Below are 25121 nucleotides of genomic sequence, written 5' to 3'. Positions count from 1 at the left end.
TCCCGGCAGCGCTCGCTCGGGCCCGCAGGTGCCGCTGTGGCGGCGCCGCTCCCGCGCTCTCACGGCCCCGCCCCGCGCTGAGGGAAAGCCGCTCCCTTCAGCGGCACCGGCCGCTCCCGCCCGGCCGGAGAACGAAAGGTTCTCGTATAAACACAAGGGTTTCAAGCACCTCTGTACTAAAAACAGCAAACAAACAAAACCCCGAAGCCACAACAAGAATACAGTACTTTAATCATCCAAAGATTAGTAACTGTTTTACAATCTGACAGCATATAGTGCTGGTATGCTAAAATACTCAATACCTGCTTCCCCAACGGAAATTTAAATGGAATACTTGCTCGTTTGTAGCTTACAAACGCAGGATTACTCGAGTTGCAGAGAGAGTGAGGCTATTTCTTTAAAATACAAGAGTAAATAGGTAATTGTTCTGAAATATTATATTTCCATGCTTAGCTTGGAACCAACAGAATCAACATATGCGGTCATTTGATTTCTGCATTAAGCAGGAAAAACAATCAGTAAGAAAACAGAAAACAGTATCTCTTTCAGAAAAAGCCCTTGTGTTTATGGTAACTGGCTATCACAGTAATACCACCCCTGCACTCACAATCAGTGAAATCATACACAGGATCTCACTCGATGGCATTACATCAGTGCTCACTTTGTTTCTTGAGACTGTTGAAGATTCCCGGCTACAGACTGAATTTCTTCATTTATTCCAAAAAGGATACACACTGCAGGGCACAAAAGTGATTGCTGTTAACTGTTCCATGCACCACACCAAAGGTCTTGCAACAATGTGGATGATTAGACCCTTCTGATTGAAAAAAATTGTTTTCCATGCCCAGCCTGTCAGGTTTCTGTCCTGAAAGTTACAAGCAGTCAAAATTTTAGCTGTTGTCTACAGAGTTAAACCATTTAACTATCAATCTGCCTTTGATTGGAATATAATAATTTACCTGCCAAACTTGATTAAGTAAAAGCAGGAAAGGGATTTGGGCTATTATTTCCATAATCCAGCCTTTCAGTTTTCTCCTTCATTTTCAAGTAGGAGATAACTGCCTAATCTTTTAAGGTAGTGATATAACAACTCATCATAGAATCCCAAAACATGAACCAATTCTGTGAATATGCAGCCCTTCAACAAATGAAGGAAGACATTACAGCCTGTTTTTTGACACAAAATGATAATGGTGCCTAGCAAATCAAAAGTAAAGTGCAGCTTTAGGCAACTCAGCACATGACATGCTTTGGCCATCTTTGTACAGCAGTGTCTGTCTGTAAAACTACACTTAACTTCTGATTGTATGCATATTGTATTAGAACTATTTCAAAGTTTATTTCAAAATCTAAAAAGTTCTTGAAAAGCCCAAACCAAAAGAAGCCCTTTTTGTTATTCATCAGAACACTTCAGGTGTTGTGAGGTTACAGTAAGTGTAGTCTTTGGTTTTAACTGAACTAATTCCAACTTGGTTTTCAGAGCACATATTTATTTGTAATTCTAATAAAACACTGATCTAGAAGAAGGGGGGGAAAAACGTTCTTCCATGAGTATAAACCAGTTATATACATCCTCACTGAAGGCACTATAGTTCAAAATTCTCTGTACAGTTGCAGTAAAACACCTCCAGAATAAAGTCTGTCTTTAAAGATCCAAACCAAGACTTGCAGCAAATTACAGTGTGGGCACAGTGTCAGAGACTTGCTCTGTTTTTACAGTATATACAACCTGATGCAAAATTCTCAGTCCAATGTTTTCTACACATAAATGCTCACCACATTATGATCTTTGGATGAAAACAGTTGTCAGTTGAATTCTCTGTTGCTATAAATACAGCCAAGCAGTCCTGTAGAACGTTTTTGTGAACTCAAAGCAAACTAGTACAAGACAGTCCAAACAGATCTACACCAAAAAGTTTCTAGATTTGCATATTTCAAGTGTACTGTGATTATGTACAGAAGATGAAGTGATTCTTGTTGCCTTATTAGTTTGCTTACAGAACTTTAAACACTTCAACAATGACTACAACCTAGAGAGTTGACACAACATATTGGTTTGGTTTTGCATGTCTTAGGTAGTGTTTCAACATCAAGACAGATACAGAATGGAAAAACCCTTTCTTAAAAGTGTTACTTCATTATTGAAAACTGTTGGATTTGTATGAAGTACAAATAGCTTAATGTAATGTAACTTAGGCCAGTGGTCTTACAGTTAAGGCTGCTTTTCCTGTATAGTTATGCAGAATTTTAAATATGAATGTCCATTACTTCTAGAGAAATTGATACTTATGAATGTAGATAACAATTTTTAAACAAAGAATATAAACTAAATAATGCTGATGAACACATGAAATCAGTCTAAAAATGTATTCAGTTTAGATACAGAGCAAGATACAGTTATGGGACCTTTAGAAAAAGACTTTAAGGACTTAGATGTAACAGAAAAACTGTCGTTTTGCAAGACTCCAGAATTTTTTCCTTGTTTTCCAAGGCTTCCATTTTCTATTAGTCCCTCTAATTCCTTGGGAGAAGTCCTTAGCCAATGTATTTTTGTTTGGCTTGAAAGGATGTCTTTGAACTTGATTACAGTATCAAGAACAAATAAAAAACAAACTAGTAGAATTACAAATAACATTGCTGTAAAAGATTTCTCTTCAGTGCAGATGAACAAAGCTGAACAGCTCAACATGAGTGCAGCTGCTGGGTGAAGAATCCCTTTTCTCTAGAGCATTGTTGTCAGGAATATACACAACACACCCCTCCTGGTAAATACACACCCCCAGATTTTCTTACAAACATTTCAGCTGGGTCAGTATCTGCCCAATCATCTTAAAAGTCCCATTCTTTGACTACATACAATTATACCATTGATTTGCAATTACATTTTTAGTAGAAAGCACAGCCAAAGTCTTGAAATACAAAAAAAAGTTCTTAAAAAACCCCATCAAAACCTATGGTACAGAGACTGGCACAGTTACTGTGTCTCCATCCATCCCAAAACCGTGCTGCATACCAGCAGGTGTTTCTATTCTCTGCTTTAAAAGGAAGGGGGTTTCCAGTCTTTTCCCTTCTAACCAGGTCAGTGTAGTCCAAGGCTGCTGAAGCCCACGGTGCTGCCCGTGCTGACTCCACAGTTCTGGCAGCAGCTTTGCTAATTGTCCCCTTCAACCCTTCTCTTCCGAACTGCAGCAGGGAGACAAGAAAGAGAAGGTTTGCTATGTTAGAATTTTAACTGGTTTTTGGGTTTCTGTCACATGAACAGTTACTTTGCCACATGAAGTACCATAAATTAAGGTAGCTAACACTTAGCATTAGACAGCATTCTAAGCAAATAAGCTGAGCTTATTGCCTTATTCACAAACAGTTGCAAATATTTCCAAGGAAGGACTAGTGGGAAACATTAATCATCTTATGTCTGATAAGCAGACTTAGCCAGGATTCTTTTTTTACAGTTTTTGCAGTTTTTTAGAGGTGAATTTAATTTACATGGCTTCACAAGAAACACTACAAGAGCTTTATGGTATATCTAACACAATTTATACACACAGATGTTACAATCAACAGCCTAACACCTTCCATTTATTAATAGAAACATTCAAATCTCAGAAAATGCAAGAGCAATAAAAATTTGTGATTAAAATAACTAAAAGCTCACGTTATTAAGATTTGAGAATATGCAATATTGATTGAATGACTGGAGTTTTCTTCAACATTTGTATTATTTTGGATGTTTTCACACTATCAAATTATGTTTCCCTTTTCTGTGCAGACAAAGCAAATGGCACTAAAGGTCTTATAGGACACATAAATGACAAAATATAAAGAATATCTCTATTTTGTTTAAAAAAGTGAAGCAAGCATATCTATGTAAGAAGAAACTGAATGCATTCTCAAATTCACTCAATGGAAAGTAGGTGGCAAAAGTTATTCATACCTGCTTTCATCAAACTGCAAGAACAGAGGAAAAGAATTTCCAGCCCTAGACTTCTCCAATCATGCAGTTAACAGCACACACACAAAGAACAGGGAAGTGGTACAACACAGTGTGAGCAAGGAAAAAGAAAAAGATGTAGACTTTTTTTAGAAGGAACGTACAAAGAAAGAAATTAGAGACTTCAAACATCTTGGTTTCAGTGCTCAATACCCAAGTGGGTACTCAGAGTAACCTTCTCTGTAGCTTCAGGGCTGGAGAGATGAAAAGGTATTTGCAGAAACTTTTACTCGCATACTCCAGACTAAGAAAGCAAAGGAAAAAAGGCAGGATATCAATAGAAGCATAGATTTTGAACAGTCAAACACCAATAAGAGAAATACTGAGAGAGGAAACCTTAGAAAGCTGTGAGACACCTGAAGCATTATGATAAAAAACCCAACTGGTTTAGAATCTATTTTGAGAAACAGATATGCAGTGTCTGAGTGCCTTTCTTATCTCTCTGTGCTCTATTCTAGTTATTCATCCCTATCTTTCAGAGCTGTTCTCCACTTTAACCTTTATTCAGAGTGGAATCAGATCTTTAAACCAAATTCCAATTTCCTGTGTCATTCCCTCTAATATATTCCTTAAACACCACTACTACTACTAAACTGCCTGGCCCCTTTTCACACTGATGAGAGGTCACCACAAAGCATCTAAACCAAAAAGATTTAATTAAATAGAATTTTAAAATGAAGTTCCACTTGAATAGATGGACATTATTTTGTAGCTGAGTGCCTCAAGTATTTGACATTACTATACAAACTATTTCCGTCCATGTGCTATGTTATTAACCAATTTTCTGCTGATCCATTTAATTAGGATTCTAACTGATGAGCTCCAGCAAACCTGACTGCAGCAAATAAAGATGCCACTGCTGTCAGCTACTTGTGCATGAACAGAACCACCAAGGGAGAGATTACCCAGTCACATGACAGTTTGTTCAGTTTCCTTGCTCAAGCAATCCCAGTGACATTTGGATTCTGGCACTGAACAGGGCATCCTACACTGTTAGTTTCAAGTACTGATTTTAAAGAGGAAATTAATCTTATCTGAATACAACTGGGTGATCAAAACTATTGTTTTCACTCCCTTTGCCACAACTCACATGAAATTTGAATGCTCTTGTTCTAGACTATGCTAAAAATTCTCCCCTCGTGAACACTCTGCAACAAAACAGAAAACATCAAGCAGCAACAAAAAAGTAGGAGTAAAGCACAGGAGAAACCTGAAACAGATCTACTAATCTTGTGCTATCCTGGTTTTGTCAAGAGAGAAGGGGAATAACCCCTTTAAAGCCTATGCCCCACACCCAGTCAATTAATAGTGTCAGGTCTTACCCAAATCATTGTTTTTTGTGATAGCTGCAGCTGCCCTGGCTCGAGGTCCCTGTTGTGTGAAATGGTATCCAAACTTGAGGATCTTGTTGTTTTCTTCAAGCATCTTGGCAATTTCTACTTCTGCAGCTGTGCCCAGCTGCTGCCTCTGTTAAAATAAAAGGTACACAAAGACAACAGAGCTTAGGTGTGTTCATCTTGAAAGAGATCCAAATACTTTTCCCATATCAGTCAATAAAACACTCGGCTTCATTCTAGTTAATCAGATAGGCAGAAGGTCCTAAAATATATTTGTACACTTTAAAGCACAAGGAAGCACAGAAATCAACCTTAGCTGGATGCTTCTGACAATCTTAAGGACAATTGTTGATGGTGATAAGATAATTAAAGATAAAATATTTGAAGAGTATGTCGCAGGCTGTCTTGTAAAAACATTCAATTAGGATTGGCTGGGTTTAGCTATGATATCACCACCACCTCACTTACCTGATTATCAATTTTGATCTCTGTCAACGTTTCATTGTCTTTCAGTGCATCAACCAATGCCAGAATTCCAACTCCAGTGATGAAGTTTGATTCTATGTTCAAACTTTTTAATTTTGTGTTTCGTCTCAGCATATCTGCAAGAGCCTTTGAATAGAAGAAAGCATCATTAAACATTTGAATTTTGCTGCAGTACCTCATAGGACACAGCAATAACCACTTCCACTAACTAGTTCCATGGAACCAGCATGTTCAGAGATGCAAGGTGTAATTTTGCAAGCTTTCACTTACTGAGACTGAGATGACTCTTTAGCCAGGCATTATCTACTTTCCCTTCTTAAGTAGCATTCAGTCAAGAGAAGGCCTGTCTTTCTCTTGTTACAAACTAAAAAGCTACACAGAATATAAATGGTCTGAAATTAGCATATTGGAGCAGTTCCATTTTGTAAGCCTTCACAGCACACAACGAGCAATGCAGGCAGCTAAGCAAAGGCCAAAGAAAGGGCATTAGTCAACTGAGAGGAGAATTAGATATGGTTAATTTGTAAACAGGAGATCTGACTTTGAAAGTGCTTTTGTCTACAGATTTGGTAGGAAAAGGTAAAATTCAAAGCTCTAAGCACAGTAGCAGCATTTAGCTAAAGGCACTTTTATACCTGATGTTATTTCTGAGAAAGGAAGAAAACAGGAATGGCTAAGCGCTGAGTTTACTGGCAGAAAAACTCTGAATTTTTTTTCTACCAAGTCACAATACCAAAAATGCAACAAAACCACACCTGAGGAAAGAGGCCTTTATGGATTTTTATTACATGTTTTAGTCCTGCTGAAAAGAAACTTTTTAATTGATCCAAACCCAAAGCTTTCAAATGCTCATTTGTTCATTTAATAGAGTCTTTCAAACTAGTTGCTTTTTTTCTAATTTGAATTTAAAACAAGTGCAAAGGATTGTCCTGGCAAAACAATTAATTTTGTTTTCTTACCTGTTTATTTGTAATTAAATAAGGTACTGCTTTAATTCAACATAGAAAAAACCAACCTGACAATAAGTTATATTTCAGTTTCAAGCTAGATACTTCGACTAATATTATGCTTTTTATACCAATATTTTAAGCCAATTTTTGGTAGCAGGGAGATAAAGAAACAAGTATTTTACAAATTCAACTAAAACTCTAGTTAGTTGAAAAATATTACAGGTGTTTTCAAGTCCTCAAATGTGCTTCCTGCAAATTAATTTTGAATGAACTACTGGCTACTGGAATGAACAGCAGGAACGAAACAATTAGGAAAGAAAGGGAAAAAGGAAGAAGGTTAGCAAAGTGAAAAATAAGGGAAAGGCACTGGAATAAAGAATTCTCCCTCACACATCTCAAGCATTGCTGCACATTAAGTTACTAGTAATCATTTACCAACTTAGATACAACAAATGTTTGTTAAAGAAAACATAATTTACAGCATAGCAGAATGGAAACATTTTCATCCCTGATCATTTAAACTGGGTTAAATTCAATCCCTTAGCATTGCCTTTCCATCCTAACTTCCCTTGCACCCCACTTAAAGCCATTATCATTTGTACTTACAACAGCAACAGGATCATTGCTTCGGGTGGCTGCCAGGCTGAAATTCTTCACATGTGTGTTGGTTTCTAAGGCTTTTGCAAATTCTTTCAGCGTTGGAATTGGTATGTTCTTGAATTAAAAATAGCATTTCACTCTCTTGAGATACACAAGTTTATCCACTCCCCCCAACTTCTCCCACTATCTTATTCTCTTTACAGCAAAATTCCCTACAATATTAACTACCATGGTCTCCAGCAGTCTCACAGTGAAGACCTACCCTAAGATGCAATGGCTGCAGGAGTCACCAATTCTATAAAGCAATCATTTATACAGAATAGTAGCAACCAAGCTTAAAAGGAATAATTTTAAAGAATTAATTAGGGTAGCAAATATCTCAGTTTATTGTATCAAACTTTGGTCTGTTGCCTTTTCAAGCAGTTACTTTGGCTAGCATGTACCTGTTACACAGTATTCTTAAACCATGGGTTTAATTTCCCCAATTTAGTAAGGGGAACAAGCAGCCCTGGTTGCTGGCAAGGCTGTCTCTGGTGTCTGCACTGCAAGTCAGGGGTGCTGCAGTTCTGGTTTCTTTCAAGCAAATATACAAAAGCTTGTCATGTGTAAGAACACAACTGTGTTTTTACATATGACTTAGGAGCAGAAGCTGCCCTAACTTCCACCAGCCCTTTTGTACAAGAATCAGAAGGATTAAAGGTACAAATATCCCTTTACTTGCAATAGAAACTGAGGGCACATTGCTTCATCAAGGACAAAGGATTCAGCAAAGTAGTTAACTCCATGATAATGAGCTGCTGGAACTGCTGCCAGCTTGGCAGCAACAGAAATCTGGGCTGGCAGTGAGAAAGTCTGAGACTTTTTAAATACACATTTGGCAAGAGAAACCAAGATGGCTTATTGGTTTAGCTGCAGGTTCTGAGCTTATACACACTGCAACATTCAGCAGAAAGATTGCTCTACTTAGAATAAACCTATCATGCTCTCTTAGACAGTTTTGCAGCTAAAAGTGTCTTCTACTGATAAAAAACAGCATATTTACTGCAGCCTTCATGTAATTACCTTAATGTTATTTAGATTAACTTCAACAAGACGAGAATCATTATCTTTAATCCTTTGCAGTGTCTCCTCCACATTTGTGGGATTTGGTGGTTCATCAAAAACAGGCAACATTTTCTCACCTTTTACTATATCTGAAAAGTAAGGCATTTAAATGTAATCAACTGGCTGCACACATTCATTGTGAATAAATTATACACATACTAAATATTTCCTGTATTTAGAGATCATTTCATCAGAATTTACATCTCTCCCCCACCAAAAAAGCATACCATCCTCTCCTGACCATATTTTCATCAAGTTCAATTCATTTCAATTTCAAAAGTCCTCACAGCCTTTCTGCCTTTTTTTTCCAGAAAGCACATAGGAGTTGAATTACAAACACAAATATAAAACCTAAGAATCAGCACACACAATGCATGCTTATGCCTATTTTGTCACCAAAAAATGACTTAAATGCAGAGGACACTGTAGTGTATGTATATTTCAACTCTTGCCAGAACTCAATTAGCAATGTTATGGGCATACACATTTCCAGACTAAGGCTGGACAGTCTAAAAGAATGGTGGTGAATGCTATAGGAAATGTGTGCAGTACAGAGAATTGATTTTTCTAGCACTTGTGTGCACACTTACTTGAGAAGCTGTCTTTGTCAATCCCATTACTGCTTCCTACTACATCACAGAACTGATTGTTTGTTATCAAGTTGGACATTCCCAGTATTGCTGAAAAAAGAAAAAAATAGCAAAAATCAGTTTTTACTGTTCCTAATTCAGCTCAGATGCAGGGTTCCCTTAAATAACAAAACTTGATGTTTGTACAATACTTATCAGTACAAAAAGCCATTAAATATCCTAATTATTTGGAAAAAAGGTAGGAAAATAGTTAATTATAGAGATTTCAGTTAACTTTCACATCTTAAAAAGTTCTGACTTCACCAGGTTCAAGCACCAACATTAAAAAGTGCAGGTCAATCACAAAAACGAAGCTTTAGGAATACAGGCACATACAAACACATTGTTATACACAAGAAAAAGCAGTTACATACACATCAAAAACCAGCAGTCTGAGGAATGGACTTAAAGGTTTTGAGTTTAAACATCAGGAATCTTTTGCAAGCCAAAATAATTAATTTCCTCACAAATGATCACAAATCAACAAAGTGAAACACTTTAAGCAAACTGGCAAAAAAAATAATCTGGCTTCTATCACAACTACAACATCCTGTAGTAAGATCAATACACCATCACATTAATTATAGATCTTCCTTCTCTAAATATGTGCCAGCCCATCCATTCTTCAAAAAAACCTCACCTGCAAGGTCACCCAGTTCTGTGTCTGTGGCACTGGTCAGGGCTTCCTCCAGTTCTGGATCAAGAGAGAATTTTTCTTCTGTGAAAGACTGTACAGGCTTTTGCTTGGGGATAAATATTTTCCCTGGAGTAAACAAAATGGAAAGTTTGATGTTACTTTGTTTTATATCACTACTTATGTTTCAAATACTATCTTCTTAAAGAATACATATTACATTTAGTGAATACTAGGAGAACCACAGACAACATAAAGGATTCTTCTGCTGTTACAAGTCAGAGATGAGGAAAGAGTATAAACAAGAATAAATTTCCAGGAGTCTGGATCATGATTCCAACCTTATTTGCTTCTCCTAAGGATTAGACAGTAACAAAGACCTGGATTATACATTTTGAACAGTCTAGAAGGACTGTAAGAAAGATTTAGTATCAGTAGAGAAAGCTGAGTTTCCTCTCAAGGGAAAAAGGGTCCCAGGCAGAACTGTAATGGGAATGTGTCAGAGAGAGAATATCACAGTGTTATCTGAGATCACACACCTGACTATTCACTGCAGTTTTTAAACCATACAAAAAATTTCTGATTTCAGATGTTAACCTAAGTTCTGAAGCAAAAAACCAAAGCTGAGTGAGAAAACCATGGTTTGTGAACAGCACCAAACATGGTAGACTTTTCTGCCAGTGACACTATTTTCTAAAATGATACTTAGAAAGGTCATCAAAACTCAATGGCAAAAGAACCAGGAGTAACATTACATTCTGCACCAGCCTTTAGGTTATTGCAGACAGGTATTGGGAAAACTTATTTTGGAACACATGAATTAGGTAGAGGTCTGTGTACTTACCATAATTCCTGCATGCACCTTTAGGGTAGGAAATCAGAATATGAGAAAGTCTTTCGAACAGTTCAGCTGTGAATGGTTTAGAACTGGTCCTTCAGAACAAAGAAGTCTTCCACTGGGTAAGAGCCAGGACAGGCAAGGGGTGCTTAGGTTCAGGACAAATTAATATGGCAAACAAAAGCTCTTGTACTGATGCATTTGAGAGAAATCGTTCCCACCTATACAACTGTGAATCAAATATTAACAGCTATTTAAGGTTCAAGTTTTTCAAACTTTCCAAGTTGCCTGAGCTATCCACAGAAAGAGCAATGGAAAAGGAGTTCCAGCTCCCTTTTGCCATTTCCTGGGGTAGGAAGTGGTGTTGATAATCACCCTATGAAGTCTCAGTCCTAATTCAGTAGCCCACCCTCTGCCATATCCATAGCTATAAAAAGTATTTCCACAGAGGAATCATCGCTGTCCCAATGTCCCAGTTACAGTGCTAGTAGATGGAATGTAGCATCACTAAACCCAAAATCATGTATTCCATATCTTCTCTAGATTACAGCAGTTTGTGGTCATTTCCTTTTAAAGGAAGTGAATGCATTCCCACTAGCACAGATTACAGAGGCACATCAGGTTTTTCTCTGACAACACAGTCTGATGACCAAGAGCTGTTGCTAGCAACACGGTATCTTTGTTCCTGGGTTGCTATCTCTTTGGAAACTTGTATAAATGGTCATTATCCATATTTAGAAGCAGAAAACAAACCTCCTTACATAACTGTACTGATTCCAAACAGTAGTTAAGTGCAGCTGACATTCATTACCTCAGATTTGATGGACAGTGCAAAAGAAATTGTTGGTGATTCAGGATTAAAAGAAAACCTTCAGAAATTACACATTTCTTCTTCATAAATTGAAGGTTTATGTAGCAATTATGTTTCAGGTTGTTTTGATATATATGATGCAATGCATTTCTATCATTTTATTTTACCAGCATCACCTACTGGGGAGAGATTAACCTTTAAGTTAAACTGTAGTTTATAGAAGAGAATGTTTGACAAGCTTTTCACCAATCCATGAAACACTCTGAGCAGTATACACATAATCTAAAGCCTTTCAGCAGCTATGTTGGTGTTATTTTCCCTCAGTAATACAGGCTAGTAAAAATGTGAGGATTTTGGAGTACAAGGAAGGAGGACAGTGGGATTCGAGCACCTGAGCCTTCAGCCATCCTATCTGCAGCATCAGTGCAGCAGGAAGAGACCAGGAAAATTAAACTAACCTCAATTAAAAGCAACTTGACAAAAATGTATTTTAACCTGATTCAGCCTTCTGTCTAATTCATCCCACAGTGCTCACAAAAAGAGAACTACTTTTCCTGATGTTGCTGTTCAGTAATTCTTAAATTCATAGGTTAGAAATGTCTGGTTCGAATATTTGCTTCCTAAGAGTAATAAAAACTTATCCATATGTGCCTTTCTTTAGAAAACCTAAAGAGAGTGAGAAGTATAATTAGTTTTTACTAAAGTAAAAATGTTAAAAGCCACTGCCCTCCAGAAATGTTCACTGCAGCCAACTCAGTCACATGAGCTGGGTCAGGAGCAGTTTTTGTTATAAAGCAAGTCACACCCTTGTGTACATAATTTCTCATTCACTGGCTTCTTTTCGTCCTAGAACAGAAATCAGAGGTTTACAATGCACATAAAAAAGTAGATCCTTCCCCACTCCCTTCTAGCAATGAACTTACTTCCAGAAGGGTAAGACCCCTGTGTCTCTGGGGACAATGATCTCACTCCAGGCCTGCTGCCAATAGAGTTCAGCAAGTCCCTTCCCCCCTCCTAATGCAAGCTTTAAATAAAACCAAAAACCACTACACATCTGTGCAGCTTGCCTGGCCCTCAAGTGGAACATTTCCAAAGAGCAGGGATTTGATTACATGAAGGAACATGACAGCTCCCTTACAGCCAGCCAGGATAATGCAAAGATGAAGCAATACAACATGAAGAGGCAAATTTCAGGGACGTTCACATCATTTTTGTAATACATATAGGCAGGTGTTCCATGTCTTTCAGCTACATGCTGGATGATGCACATGCAGGATTAAGTCAGAGGCCTCCTCTGCTACACAATGAACTTTCAGTTCCAAGTTCCACCCAGCTGCATTGCTCTAAAGACAGGAACACTGGATGGTGTTTATGGAAGTGCCCTGGACATTTCTCACACAGATGCACAGTATTTAAGGTGGGACTCAGTACCTTGCAGAAATCAGGTCTGTTCAGTGGGGCCATGCACTGCACATTGCTGGTACTATTGTCACACACCCCACACTAACAGGCAGCCACACCTAGCACAGCAGAAGAAAGTCTAAATTCCACTTATAGGGTACTCCATTTGGGAAAACAAATCAAGTGCTACCTGAGAACAACTGAATACAAGCTTTTCTTATCACTGACTTCATGAAGAGAAGTGAGCAACATCTGATGCATTCCTTACATCTCATGTTCCTTTAACTTTCCTTAGTTCAGAAATTTATCTAATCCACACTTCATCAATCTCCAGTTCTTACCATGTAACAGACTTAGATTTATCAATTCCCTTTGAAGCACAATATCATACTAATGTTTCTAATTCAACTTACAAGTGAGTTCCTCAATGTCCTAATGCAGAAGCAGAGTTGTTATCTGCTATCTGATCTGATTACAGGCCACAGAGCAGTAAATTAGAAAACTGTTTTACATTAAAGCTGGAGTATCACATGTTATTTTCTTCTAGTGCTCTTGTATGGAGAATATCAATTTGACAAGCTGCTTCTGCAAAGCTCCTATAGGATATTAGCTTCACTTCACAACATGTAACACACTTCCTTTAAAGACTTTAAAGTGATTGAATGGCAAACAGATAACACAGCATCCCAAATTCTGCTGCAACAGAAGGCAATGGTGATCTGGAGCAACAAGTGAGCAGGGTGCCAACAGAAGAGCTTTAGTTTCAGTAGTAGTTTCAGCTACAGTTTCACTGTTTTCTGGGTGATAGAGATGGAAAAACCAAACCAAACCAAGCCTAAAGCAGAGGTTACATGAACTGCAAATCTAGACAGAACAAACACAACCCAGCAGGAATGCAAAGGGAAGAGAGAGCCACAATTAGAAGAGTGCAAAGGCTGGAAATGCAAAGCTTTGCTTACACAGCACTTAGCTCATGCCTTGCACTATACAGCACAAAGTGCATTACTATCTCAGATATGCCTTTATCTCAGCAGCAATAATTGTCTTCTTCTGCTGTTCCAAGAGAAGGGAGAAGGAGGAGGAGCATTGGTCAGAGTCAGTCAGATGAGTGGAACACACTTGAGGGCAACAGCCTTCAGTGCTGAGGCCTTGCTTTACTGCTTGGATGAGAGCTCCTTCTCCCTGCAGTATACCCTGGAAAATCTTTATGACATACTTCCATACACACACTGAGACAAAGCTAGCTCTGTTGCAATATTACCACACTGATCTCATGAATCTCTTGAACAATGGTTTACTGTATGGTTCAACACTTAATTGGAACAGAATGTGACTTAAATCATTAAAATAATTTTTTAAAACAAAGTAAGTTTTTAAGGATGCTTTTAGAAACAAAATCAAGGCACTGGGAAAATGGAATACAGTATAATTTAGGGATAAAACTTTGCATTTCTTTAGCATTGTTCATTTCACCACAGCAGGACACTTTACATTATTTCAGCTCTTCCACATGCCATAGCACAAAATAAAAGAGGTTCCAAAGACCTGGAGCAATTACATCATCTATCACTGAAAGAGTAGCAACAATATTTTAATAACATGTTACCCCAAAATTAGGTACTTGGGGCATCTGGAAGAGAGTCTTTTCCTTCACACTCTAGTAGGAAAATAAGGTTACCAGAATCAGTAGCAAGACAGGATATTTAAAATTAATCTAGGGTAAGCTTCTTTGATAAATCTGCAGACCAAATCACCATGCAGGACATCAGTTCTGCTAAAATAGAAAAAGGAAAGAGAAGGGTAGATTTTTCCTCTTTTTGCTCCGTGAAATGAAAAATTGGAACAAGTTAGAGCAAGGAGACGAGCCAGAGACACAGAAATATTTTAGCAAATTCTGACCCAACAAACGGCACAAAAAAAAACCAGCTGCAGCTTCAATCCATCTCTCTCCTCCCAATACCTCTGGAACTGAAGGTTATATTTGTCACATTTCTCCTAAATTAACAGGAGAATCAAGCAAGATTTTTCACCTACCCTTCTTCCACAACTTGCTATTGTTTCTCCATAACACATATTTCTAGCTGAAGTGAAAAATTATAACCCAGCTTAGTTGTCTGTTGATCTGTTTTAATATTAACAAAAAACATATTAGGATACAAGCCCTCTATTGAAAAAAACCATCCTACTCAAGTATTAAGTTGCACCCTATCCCCTCTCCAAGTTCTCCATCTAGAGTAGTATCATAATTTCTTGATTTAAATGATTAAATTATTTACAATTGCCATTTTTGTGCAAAATGGCAACAAATGTTACAGCAAGTCAAATTTGAACCACAATACTTTCATGAGGGGAAAATAAAAGGTTATCCCTCACCTACTCCAACATGAGCTTGGCCTTCTTGCCTCCTTCCCACTCAACAGAGCATTAATTTGGATACGAAACATTTGTTTTAATGAATGTTTAGTTTAAATGAAAGTAATTGACATTTAATTTTATTTTATTATTTTCTCTTCTCCTATAGCATTCCTGTAAATGACAGAAGTTACTAAATAGCAACTTTTTTTTTTACAAGATACAGGAAATTTTACTACACTGGTATGACTCATTGCAACATGCAGACAGACTATTTAGTAATACTTTATTACATAAAGGAAATGACATTTGATCTTTCTTAACCAAGCTCTGCATTACAGCTGGACCCTTCTGTTTCTCTGCAAGATTCTCACAGATTTTATCTACCCAAGCAAATACTTTCATGTGTGCATGTAGACGTAAGCTGACTTTAGAGAGCCATTTATGTGAAAGGAGCACTAGCAGTCAGCAGAAAATGCAGTGTTAGAGCACATCCTCCTTGCCCAGCTCACTCACAGGATTCAAGGATTCCCCAATCACCTGTGAGCCCCAAATATACTGAACTCAGTCGCACTTAGCCATCAGCTGCCTCCAACACAGCCTGGCAGATGTGTCAGGAGAGCAGCAGGAGCCAGGCACAGCTGAACACAACATGAACAGGTCCTTGGCAGCAGCAGGGGTGCCACCAAGGCACTGCTGCTGTGGGTGCCTCTGCCTTCCACAGTGAATACACTGAATGGTCCTGCACTTGGTTACTCCTGCAGGTTCAGTCACCAAACTCCCATTCTGCTGTCAGCAAAGAGTGCCACAGTTATCTCTCAATACAAAGGAAATAAAGCAAAAATGCTCTGTGAAGGAAGTCCCTCATACACGGTGCAGCACATTGTAAAGTCACAATCTCTCTATTACTTCAAGAAAAAAGGGAGGCACCAGCATTGTCAGGTAAAGCTATCTGGCACAGGAAGAGAAAATGAAAACACCCCAAACAAAATTTTCACCAAATAGACCCCACAATCATATACACAATCTCAGTGGATAAATGAAGACTCAATTCTGAAATAAGCAATGATTCACACCATAGAATTAAGCAGAATTAAAGGACTTCAAACCCTTAAGAAAAGACCACAAACCACTGCCAGATTTCAAAACTTGTGATGTTAACTATATAATTAGCCAGGAGTAACTATGCAATCTTATTAAACCCTTCAGTAAGGATGCTAGAAAAACACCATGACTGCATACACCACTTGTATGGCCTTGTCAGCCTACATCATCTTCAAACATTACTGTCTACCACAACATCATTCAATTTCTGTAATCCAACACAGGGTTATAAAGGTTGCTGTCTGTATTCAGGACAAGGCATAAGCCACAGGTACCATGACAGCATTTGTCATTATTGACATAAATCAGTTAGCTCTTACTTTGGAGGATATCATGCCCATCAGAACTTCGCAATCTATGATAAAATCTCTGAGTCTTATTTCCTTCCTGTGCTACACACAAAGAGCACACCAGCCCCAGCAGCACAAATGCCTGAACAGGAAACCTCCTGGCCCTGCACAGCAGCAGCCATTGGAAATGCTGTGAGTTAGAAGCATTACAGCTGCCAGCGCTTCAACCAAATTCGGTTCACAGTAGTTCTGGCTCCTCCACGTCAGAGATTTCACAAGCACTCACACGGGAAGGGGTGCTGTTACCTTTCTTTTCCCTTGTGAAAGGCACGTAGTCCTCCCTGTCCTTGTACTCCAGCGCCTGCTTCTCCAGGTATGCCAGGAGCCGCTCCCTGTCGAAGGGAGCCGAGGCCTTCTTGGCAGTCTGGTCCTTCTGCCGGAAGCCTGCGGGCAGCAGCGCGTTCTGCAAAACAAACGCAGCACAGCTCACAAAGTCTGCCTGAGCACCTGCTCAGCTTCATTTCCCACTTCCTCCTCACTCCCTGCAAGGTTCAGCCCTGATACATCATCTTTTGTAGGCAATCTTTGATGCCCCTGCCAACTTCCTTTTTGTGGGGCAGGGAAGGACACAAGGTAATCTAGACATGGAGAATATAATGAAAATACAGCACACTGTGCTCTCAGTAGGATAGGAGCAATTCTTAAAGTGCAATAGCTCCCAGCATTCAATTTGCCAGGTACTTTGCATTTCTTTGCTAGAATCAGCACTGTTTAAATGAGCATTACTAAATAAAACTCAGCTATTTACATTTTAGACATTCAGCAAGAGACTATTTCCTCTGTCACTTACATCCATGTGATTTTAAGTCTTTAAGACAACTGACTCCACTATTATTTAAACACAGTATTTCTGGTTTTGACCTGACTCAAGGTGGGATGTTTCTTTGATAATATCAACATATTTCAACAAAGAGAAAAAAAAAAGGATATTAGTACAGAATGACCAGAATAGAATGTATAGGAATTCTGACTGCCATGAAAGACAACCAGTCCCTTTTGCCAGTTCTCCTCTGTTAAAACATGTGTAAAGACAAAGGCATTTAACGTATCAGTAATATCTTGCAGTGCAACAAAACATAGTCATGTTCATGATCATAATATTCTGAACTGATCCCTGCACATCAAGATTAAACTAATCCTGGTTTTGTTACAGCAAAACCAGAGAGAACCATGAGGTGAAAACACAAGTCTTGAAGTCTGAAATTAGCTCCAATATCTGTAGAGGACAACTCAGCACTTTGTAGCAGAAAGCTGTAATATTCTTTTTTCAGTATCCCATGCTGACATAATCATTCAGGAGCTTAGCAATTACTTGTCTTCTCTTCACAAAGTCAGCATGAGGACAGGAATAGATATAAGCTACCAGATACAGGACCAGGACTCAGAAGAAGTTGGCACCCTCCTACTCCCATCAAGCTCCACAGCAGAAATAATAAAACAAACATGGATGCAAAAGGGCTGTTTACCAGACAGCACTGGAAACAGGAAAGTTAAACAGGCCTTTCTAAATAAACTTTCTTCTCAAGAACATGAACAACAGCAATTCTTATTTATAAATCAATCCCGGAAAGCTCCTCCCAGCTATCCCTCCTTATGTTCTCCTTGGCTGCAGTTGTGTCCACCTTGCAAACAGGAAATAAGCACTATATACACATATATATCTGTGAGATCATCAGCAGGCTATGAAAAAACCCTGTACAAATTATATTGTACAAAGCCTCAATTTATTTTAGACTAGTAATGGAACAAATGAAAAAAAAAAAACTTCTGTTGGCTAATGCCTACCTCAGGATCAAGATCATCCAAAACAGTTTCCAGTTGTTTCAGCTCTTCTTCCGAAAGTTTGCCAAGAATTTCATCCTCATCCAGATCTTTGTACTTGTCCAAGTCCTTTCGAAATGGGAGCGTCATGACTTGGGCAGTAGCAAGTTGCTCAAGCACTTCAAAACCAAGCCTTAATGCTTATCCAGATCTATGAAAAACTTAAAAGAAATAAGCAGAGTTAAGGTAACTATCCCAACCACAAAGCACCTTCAGCCTCAACGTACATCTGTGAAAGGAAAGCTTTGTCACCCAGTGCTGGTACCTGTTACTCAACAGCTGACAAGGAGCACCTGGAAGCTGTGCTTCTTCACTGATGAGACTCCTGTCCCACCATGCCTTTGTCCATCAGTAATCAAACTATACCTAATTAAGCTATATCTATTTTCAAATCAAACTCAATACCCAATCCTCTTGACAAGAACACCAAAGCCATAATTCCCACAGAGCAGGGCAGGGGAGAGGAGATCCTACCATTTATGAATAAAGTTTAACACCTTCATTTTTTACACATAATGAAGCCACAAGAAGAGTTAAGATGCTCCACATTTATTGTTGCTACAGCAGTTCAAGGGCACTTCAGGATAACTTCCTACAAACAAGGTAATTGGTTATTACTGACTCATACCCTTGCATATTACCTACAGAGGAAACAAAGGAAGTTTGCCTCCAAGTTAATTATAGCACTACCATTGAAACAACATTCTGTTCTGTCAAAGGAAAATTACAATAGCTTGATGAAAAGCATAGGAAATACAGCTTCTAAGTGGCAGCACTCCAGTCAATCCTATGACCATTAAAAAATGAAATTAAAAACAATTTTTTGAAAAAAAAATAAAAATAAAGAATAAGCTGGTTGCTAAATGTTCTATTTAGAGGAAACCAGAGTCCTTCAAAATGTACAGTCTCTATAGCACTTCTCAAAGACAAGGAAAGGGCAGGGAACATCTTTTCTAACCTCCCACAATTTTTGATGGAAAAAACAGTTAATCCCATCAGTGTTCTAGCAGACAAGTTGTTTCCTCTCATTTTTCTGAAACAAGTTCTAGGACTCTCCTTTTGTTCAGCCAAATTCTTGCTTGAAGCTGACCACACAGACAAAGAAAAGGTAATTGTGATGAGTCTCCGTAAATAAGCAAGAGAGTCCATAAGGTGTCTGGGAAGCAAAAGCTAAATGTATACATTCCTGTTCATTAGTCTCCTTAAACCCTTTTTTGGGCTGTATTGAAATACTCAACACAGGCCAGGCACACAGTAAAAATATTTTTTCTCCAGTAGTCCCTATCCAAGGACAGATGCCACACCATAAATACAAGTGCATTGCTTCAAATCCACACTTACACTGTCCTTCAAAGCCAGATCAATTCAGTCCCTGCCTCTTCAGCAGCAGGAAAAGGCAGGCTGTATATACATACATGCTATACCAGGGAATCCTTCACACAGGATTCCTCCACCTCAGTTGTTTACATCCAGAAAGGTCTCCCTGGCTGCCACAGTTACATATGGTGACACTTCAATTCAGAGACACTGAACAGACCTGAGCACACAGAGGTTCATCCACACCATTCAGTCAAGTGTGCCTGTAAAATTAATCTGGTTTTAGCAATTGCCTTTGCAAGAACAGTGAATTTCCAGGTCCTATCAACATGTACACCTGAATGAGGAATATATTCAGCTATTTTCAGGATGTCTGCTTTTAAAAAAGTATTGCTGATATAAACAGAACAGCTTTATTGTGAACTACAGTTGACACTGATGGGACCAAAGCTGACCTTTGCAAAGCTCTCTAAAACATAAGGAGGAATTCTCTTTTTTGTGGTAAATTACATCAAAAGAACTCTGGCTTCCTCTGAACTAAACCAAATCATGCTGGAAGAGCCCAGACCTTTTGCAAGAGGCTACAGAGCTAGGGCCATCCAAGTTATTGGCTGCAGAAAATGCAGAGAGTAGCACACCTATGTTTTCCTAAGTTCCAAAAGTAATTAAAGGAGTGACTCTGTGGCCCAGAGAGCCACCTCCTACAGTTTTCATAGTCTGGCAGTATTTGTTTCTCCAGGTGCAAGCAGCTGATGGACAATTAGCTGATGCCACACAATCTGCATGTGAACTTCTCATTCCTGGAGCCTTAATGTTCTGCCCTTCCTTACAGTTCAAGCCATTACACAGGATCACAGGAGAAAAACATTTCCTGCAGCTCATTACACATTGCTCTTTGAGACCAGGCTGCCCTGCACCAAGACACTGCTATTTACCACAGTTCTGCATGTCCATTTGCATTCAAATATTAAAAGGTGCAGTTTTAACAGGTAATTATAAGGAGCAGAATGGTTAGTAAGCTGCAGAATAATGCTGCCCTTACTCTGAAAGAGTTGCACTGCATAACCATACATTACCTTCATCAACATCATCTGTTTTTCCTCTCCATTAATTGCCACAAAATGTTGTCATCCAGAATTAATTACATTTTATTTACTGCATTGGGATATTTTGTATTGGAAAACTACTCATCCTTTGTAATACATTCATTAATTTTCAGGTCACAGCCCTTAGTCTCACTTGTTTGTATACAACCAAAGAAGTCAAGGCAAATCCTCAGGTACAGCATTCACACACACAAACACACACAAAAGTGAAAAATAAAGCCGCAGAACAAAAAGACCCAGTTTCTGTAACTGAGGCCTGGCAAATACAAATTTAAAGAGTTTTGGACATATTTTCTAATACCTATCAGGGATATTTTTTTTAATAATGTGAGACATCTTTAAGTTGTATGATGGTAGCACTGGTGAGCACACTGAGATTGCCTGGCAACGACTCTCAAACATTCCCTACAAAAGCAAACACACCATATACAACACTTGCATACAACATGCTAAAAATCAGGTTTTAAAACATAGTGTAAGGAATTCTCATTGCCTAAAAAGGGCATAAAGGCCAGCTAAAGCCCTAATCTAATCAAACAAGCCTTTCACCTCTCATTAAACACACTTAGTGCTCTATTTGCTTTCCATCACTTGCTGTAGCAGTTCAGCATAGAGACACATGCATAACAAAATACAGGCTTTCAGTAGGAGCAGTTACTTGGCCTGTGAATATTTGTGGCACATTTTATATATACATACACATATATATATATATAGATGTGTATATGTGTGTTCTTAATGCAAAATCATGGGAAAAAAATGTAACCATCAATTCTGGCTTTGCAAATACTTTGCCCTTTTTTCATGAGCAGAGCTAGTTTACTTTCAAGTATCCTTATTAGCTTTACCATGAAAACATTGCACAAAAGTCCAAAGAGTTAATATTCTTTCTCAGATATATAACTGTAACATGAAGTTCTTAACACCAGCAACTTCAAAGTCACATTTAGAGAAACTGAAAGAAAGCCATCACTTCTAGTCCATCAAATGTCAATTCCCTGTTTGTTAAGCAGAAGAGAAGCTGAAAATCAGAAAGGAAGAAATTGTGCTGGACATCACAGAGAAAAAAACTTGCCATTATCCCAGGCCTGGGAAATCAATGAAGAACTAACGAAATGAGAAAACAGCAGTAACTTTGTGTCATTGTATATGCCATTACCTGAATAACCACTTGAAAGACTGTCAAACAACTTTCACACATTTCTTATGCACAAGTCAAAATATTTTTTCTCCCTTCCTCTCTGAAAGTATATTTTTAAAAACCAGAAGATTCTAAAAACAGCAAGCTTCCAATTATCTTTCAAAAACTCCACCCCTTACCCCCCCTGAAATTTCTGTTTTATTCAAAAACATAATTTCTTGGGAGGCAAACAGGAGAAACTCTTTAGATATAACTTGCCCACAGGAAACAACAGTGTTGTTAAAGTTCACTGTAAATGGCTTCCGTGACTTGGATTTTAAAATAGAAGCAACATCATGAAAAACAAACTGAGCTGGGTTTGGCCAGCACAGTCAGAGCTCACTTTAATCTCATTTGTTCCTCATGAGCCTCCTTCCCCCAGCCTCTGGGTGACCCCAGCAGAGCAGGGGGCTCTGGAGCAGGGGGTGTGCAGGGCTGTCAGCATTCCTGCACCACGCAGGGCCCCAGACCCTCCCAGCTGCTTGGAGCAGCCAAAGCTGAGCATTTCCCCAGGGAACCCCTGTGATGGCAACAATTCTATTTTCCAGTGTGCAAGATTGTACAGAACTCTTTATGAAGAATGTACTGCACTTGAAAGAGCTATCTTTACTTACTAAAGCAAGGAGAAAAATGAGTAAATATAAATATTACCATCATGCCAGCAGGTTCCTTGGGATATTTTTGTAATGCCTCATAAGTCTGCTGAACAGCCCAGTGTCTTTCTTAGCAGAAAGCTTTTAGAAACCCACCTGAGGCTTCCAAAGCCCCAGGCTAGGGTAGGACACAGGACCAGGGTTGTCCTGCCCCGGGAAGGAGCAGAGATCCCCCAGCCCGGGGCTCAGGGAGCCAGCAGGTGGCAGCTCGCCTTTGCTCACACTTCTCAGGGTAAACTGTTTTCCAGGCGGGAACACACAACTATTCTGGGCTATTTTCCTAGAAAAGCAAGCCCAAGGCTTCCTTCTGTTCAAAGAGACAATTCACTGAGCTTTATACATGGCAAACTGAGCTTCTCTAATTTCACATTTGTCCACACAGTGACCCAGGGAGTGGAGGGGGACAGGCAGCTACTGCAGAGTAACTACACAGACCATGCAGATGCTTCCATAGTGAAGGAAATCTGAACACATCTGTGTTTCCAGTTCCTGCAAGCTCCTCCTGTGTATCAGAGGGCACCTGCAACCAAAGCCCACTTTGCTCTTTTATAAATGCTGTGTACAATAACACAGAATTGGGACACAGCTCTCCTGCAGACAGGGTGCTCTGAGTGATGGCCAAGCTGCCAAGCTGGCATTGTCCCATAAAAACTTACTCCTGTGTGCCTGTTCCTGAATGCATTGCAGGGCTAAACAGACATACCCAGGGGTATGTCTAAACAGACAACAGCAGGGTGACAGGGCCAGCAGCCCCAAAGCCAGTGCTTGGCAAGCTGCACAGGGCATGGAAGTGGCAGCAGCTCAGCACACCCATGGCACTTGCAGGCACGCTCACCAAACTTGCTGCAGGGCAGGTGTTACAATCCCAAATAAATACAAGGCTGGGATAAGATAAGAATCCCAGGTGCCCAAAGAAGTTCCTCAGTCACAAATCACCACTCCAGCTGTCCGTTCTCCCTCCCAACACGCAGGAAGCTACTAATTGGCCAGGATGAGGGATGTTTAGGCATAACTTTTTCCAGAAAATACCTGGATGTTCTTCAATAGAAACCTGCTGCCCATTAATATAGAGTATCTGCTCCTGGAGGAATTGCCTGCTGGTGTCTTAGTCAAAAAGAAACTTCAGATGCAAGCTACCTGAATGTTTATTGAAACATTCAGTTATCTTTTATCCATTGCAGAAAAGTGGCAAAACTTACAAGCCTGGAACAGAACAGCAGAAGAAATTTAATTCGTTTCCATTCTATTACTTCAGGAAAACTTCTGAGTACAAGTCAATTTCAGGTCCTCCCTTACATCACTGGCTGCTTTTAATCTCTCCACACCTGACACCGTAGCCAAACTTTAGTTATGAGGATTGATCCAGCACATTGCAGCAAACTTTAAGTACACGGCAACCTCCCTAGAACATCCCTTATTTCAACACAACCGCAGAGCGCCAGGCTCTCAGAGCAGGGCCCCGAAAGCCCCGAGCAGCTCCCGAGACGATCCCCGGGCAGGGCCGCACGGGAGGCTCGGGGAGCGCCGGCCCGGTGTCGGTGCACGGTCGCACCCCGCCCCGGAAAGGCATCCATCCCTTGGCCACCGACCGCGGGGAGCCGAGCGCAGGGAGAGCCGTGGAAACACACGCAGCAAACTGAAAGCATTACGGGCACCAGCTCTACAGAAGTTTCCCCAGCCTCCGTTTTCGGGCTGCTCAGCAGAGCGGGGCGCTGGCTGAACATCCAGCCCAGCCCCGCAGCTCCCCCGGCCCCTCAGCCCCGCGCCCACCGCCCGGGCAGGCCCCGCTGTCGGGCCCGCCGCCGCCCCGGCCGGAACCCCCCGCTCCCCAGCACCAGCAGCGCTCCGGGCCCCGTGAGCCGCCGGGGTCCGGCCGGGCGGGCTCAACCCAGCCCCGTCTTCCTCCTCCCACCGGGCTCCCGCAGCGGCGGGCGGAGGGCTCTGCCCGCCCGAGCCCAGCCCAGCCCGGCCCGGGACCCCCATCCCATCCCATCCCGTCCCGTCCCGTCCCGTCCCGTCCCGTCCCGCCGCAGCCGCTCCCCTCACCCTACCGGCCGCCGCTCCCCGCTCGCCCAGCCCGACCAGCAGCGCCGCGCCTGCGCCCCGCGCACGCCGGGAGCCGCCGAGCCGCCCGCGCCTGCGCGCGAGTGAGGGCGGGGCCCCTGGGAGCGGCGGGGCCTGCGCGGAGCCGGTCCCGGTCCCGATACCGGTCCAGGTGCCTGTCCAGGTACCCGCCCGGGCCATGGAGGTGCTCAAGGGCAGGTTGGACGGGCTGTGCAAGGTGCCCCTGTTCGGCAGGGCGCTGGATCGAGGTGATGTGCGGGGTCCCTTGTGAGGCAGCCCGTGCCCCTGGGCTGTGTGGCGGCCCCTCCGCCGGGCACACCGCCCGTGTGCTGCCCCCCGCGGGGCAAAGCGCCGGGGCCGCCCCGCTCATGGGACCCTTCTCGGCCCTCCGCG

The 25121-nt window shown here is 40.6% G+C and overlaps 1 protein-coding gene across 5 annotated transcripts; it reads right to left on the bottom strand.

Moving 5' to 3' along the window:
* Nucleotides 1-935: 935 nt before the first annotated feature.
* LOC128934863 (tropomodulin-3-like) lies at nucleotides 936-24765 on the bottom strand. 5 transcript variants are annotated; one of them, XR_008482889.1, is made up of 11 exons: nucleotides 24711-24765; nucleotides 18373-18569; nucleotides 16834-16990; nucleotides 9738-9860; nucleotides 9059-9148; nucleotides 8427-8557; nucleotides 7371-7478; nucleotides 5797-5940; nucleotides 5314-5458; nucleotides 4096-4235; nucleotides 936-3183 (listed from the first exon to the last, which is right to left on the bottom strand). XR_008482889.1 is itself a non-coding variant. In XM_054272778.1 (11 exons), exons 2-10 carry the CDS (start codon nucleotides 18496-18498, stop codon nucleotides 4180-4182), a joined length of 1080 nt encoding a protein of 359 aa, XP_054128753.1. In that variant the 5' UTR covers nucleotides 18499-18569; nucleotides 24711-24765; the 3' UTR covers nucleotides 3153-3183; nucleotides 4167-4179. The 5 variants fall into 5 exon arrangements, 2 of the variants coding, with proteins under 2 accessions (XP_054128754.1, XP_054128753.1); XR_008482891.1 differs by having other exon boundaries at nucleotides 18373-18559; nucleotides 24711-24746; XR_008482890.1 differs by lacking the exon at nucleotides 24711-24765 and adding an exon at nucleotides 23694-23887.
* Nucleotides 24766-25121: the final 356 nt, after the last annotated feature.

Source organism: Melozone crissalis, unplaced genomic scaffold (genome assembly GCF_028551555.1).
Source record: "Melozone crissalis strain CALT ecotype California unplaced genomic scaffold, PUWL_Pcris_2 ptg000014l_1, whole genome shotgun sequence".
Classification (NCBI taxonomy): Eukaryota; Metazoa; Chordata; class Aves; order Passeriformes; family Passerellidae; genus Melozone; species Melozone crissalis.
The sequence above is the reverse complement of the archived record's forward strand: the minus strand, read 5'-3'. Positions and strand labels throughout refer to the sequence as shown.

What these genes read in the sequence shown, in the direction of transcription:
- LOC128934863 (XM_054272778.1), bottom strand. Translation starts at nt 18,498, where the DNA reads ATGACGCTCCCATTTCGAAAGGACTTGGACAAGTACAAAGATCTGGAT. An exon ending in AGAACTGGGTGACCTTGCAG is followed by an intron (nt 9,149 to 9,737) that starts GTGAGGTTTTTT and finishes TTCTTTTTTCAG; the next exon opens with CAATACTGGGAATGTCCAAC. An exon ending in TGACAAAGACAGCTTCTCAA is followed by an intron (nt 8,558 to 9,058) that starts GTAAGTGTGCAC and finishes CTTACTTTTCAG; the next exon opens with ATATAGTAAAAGGTGAGAAA.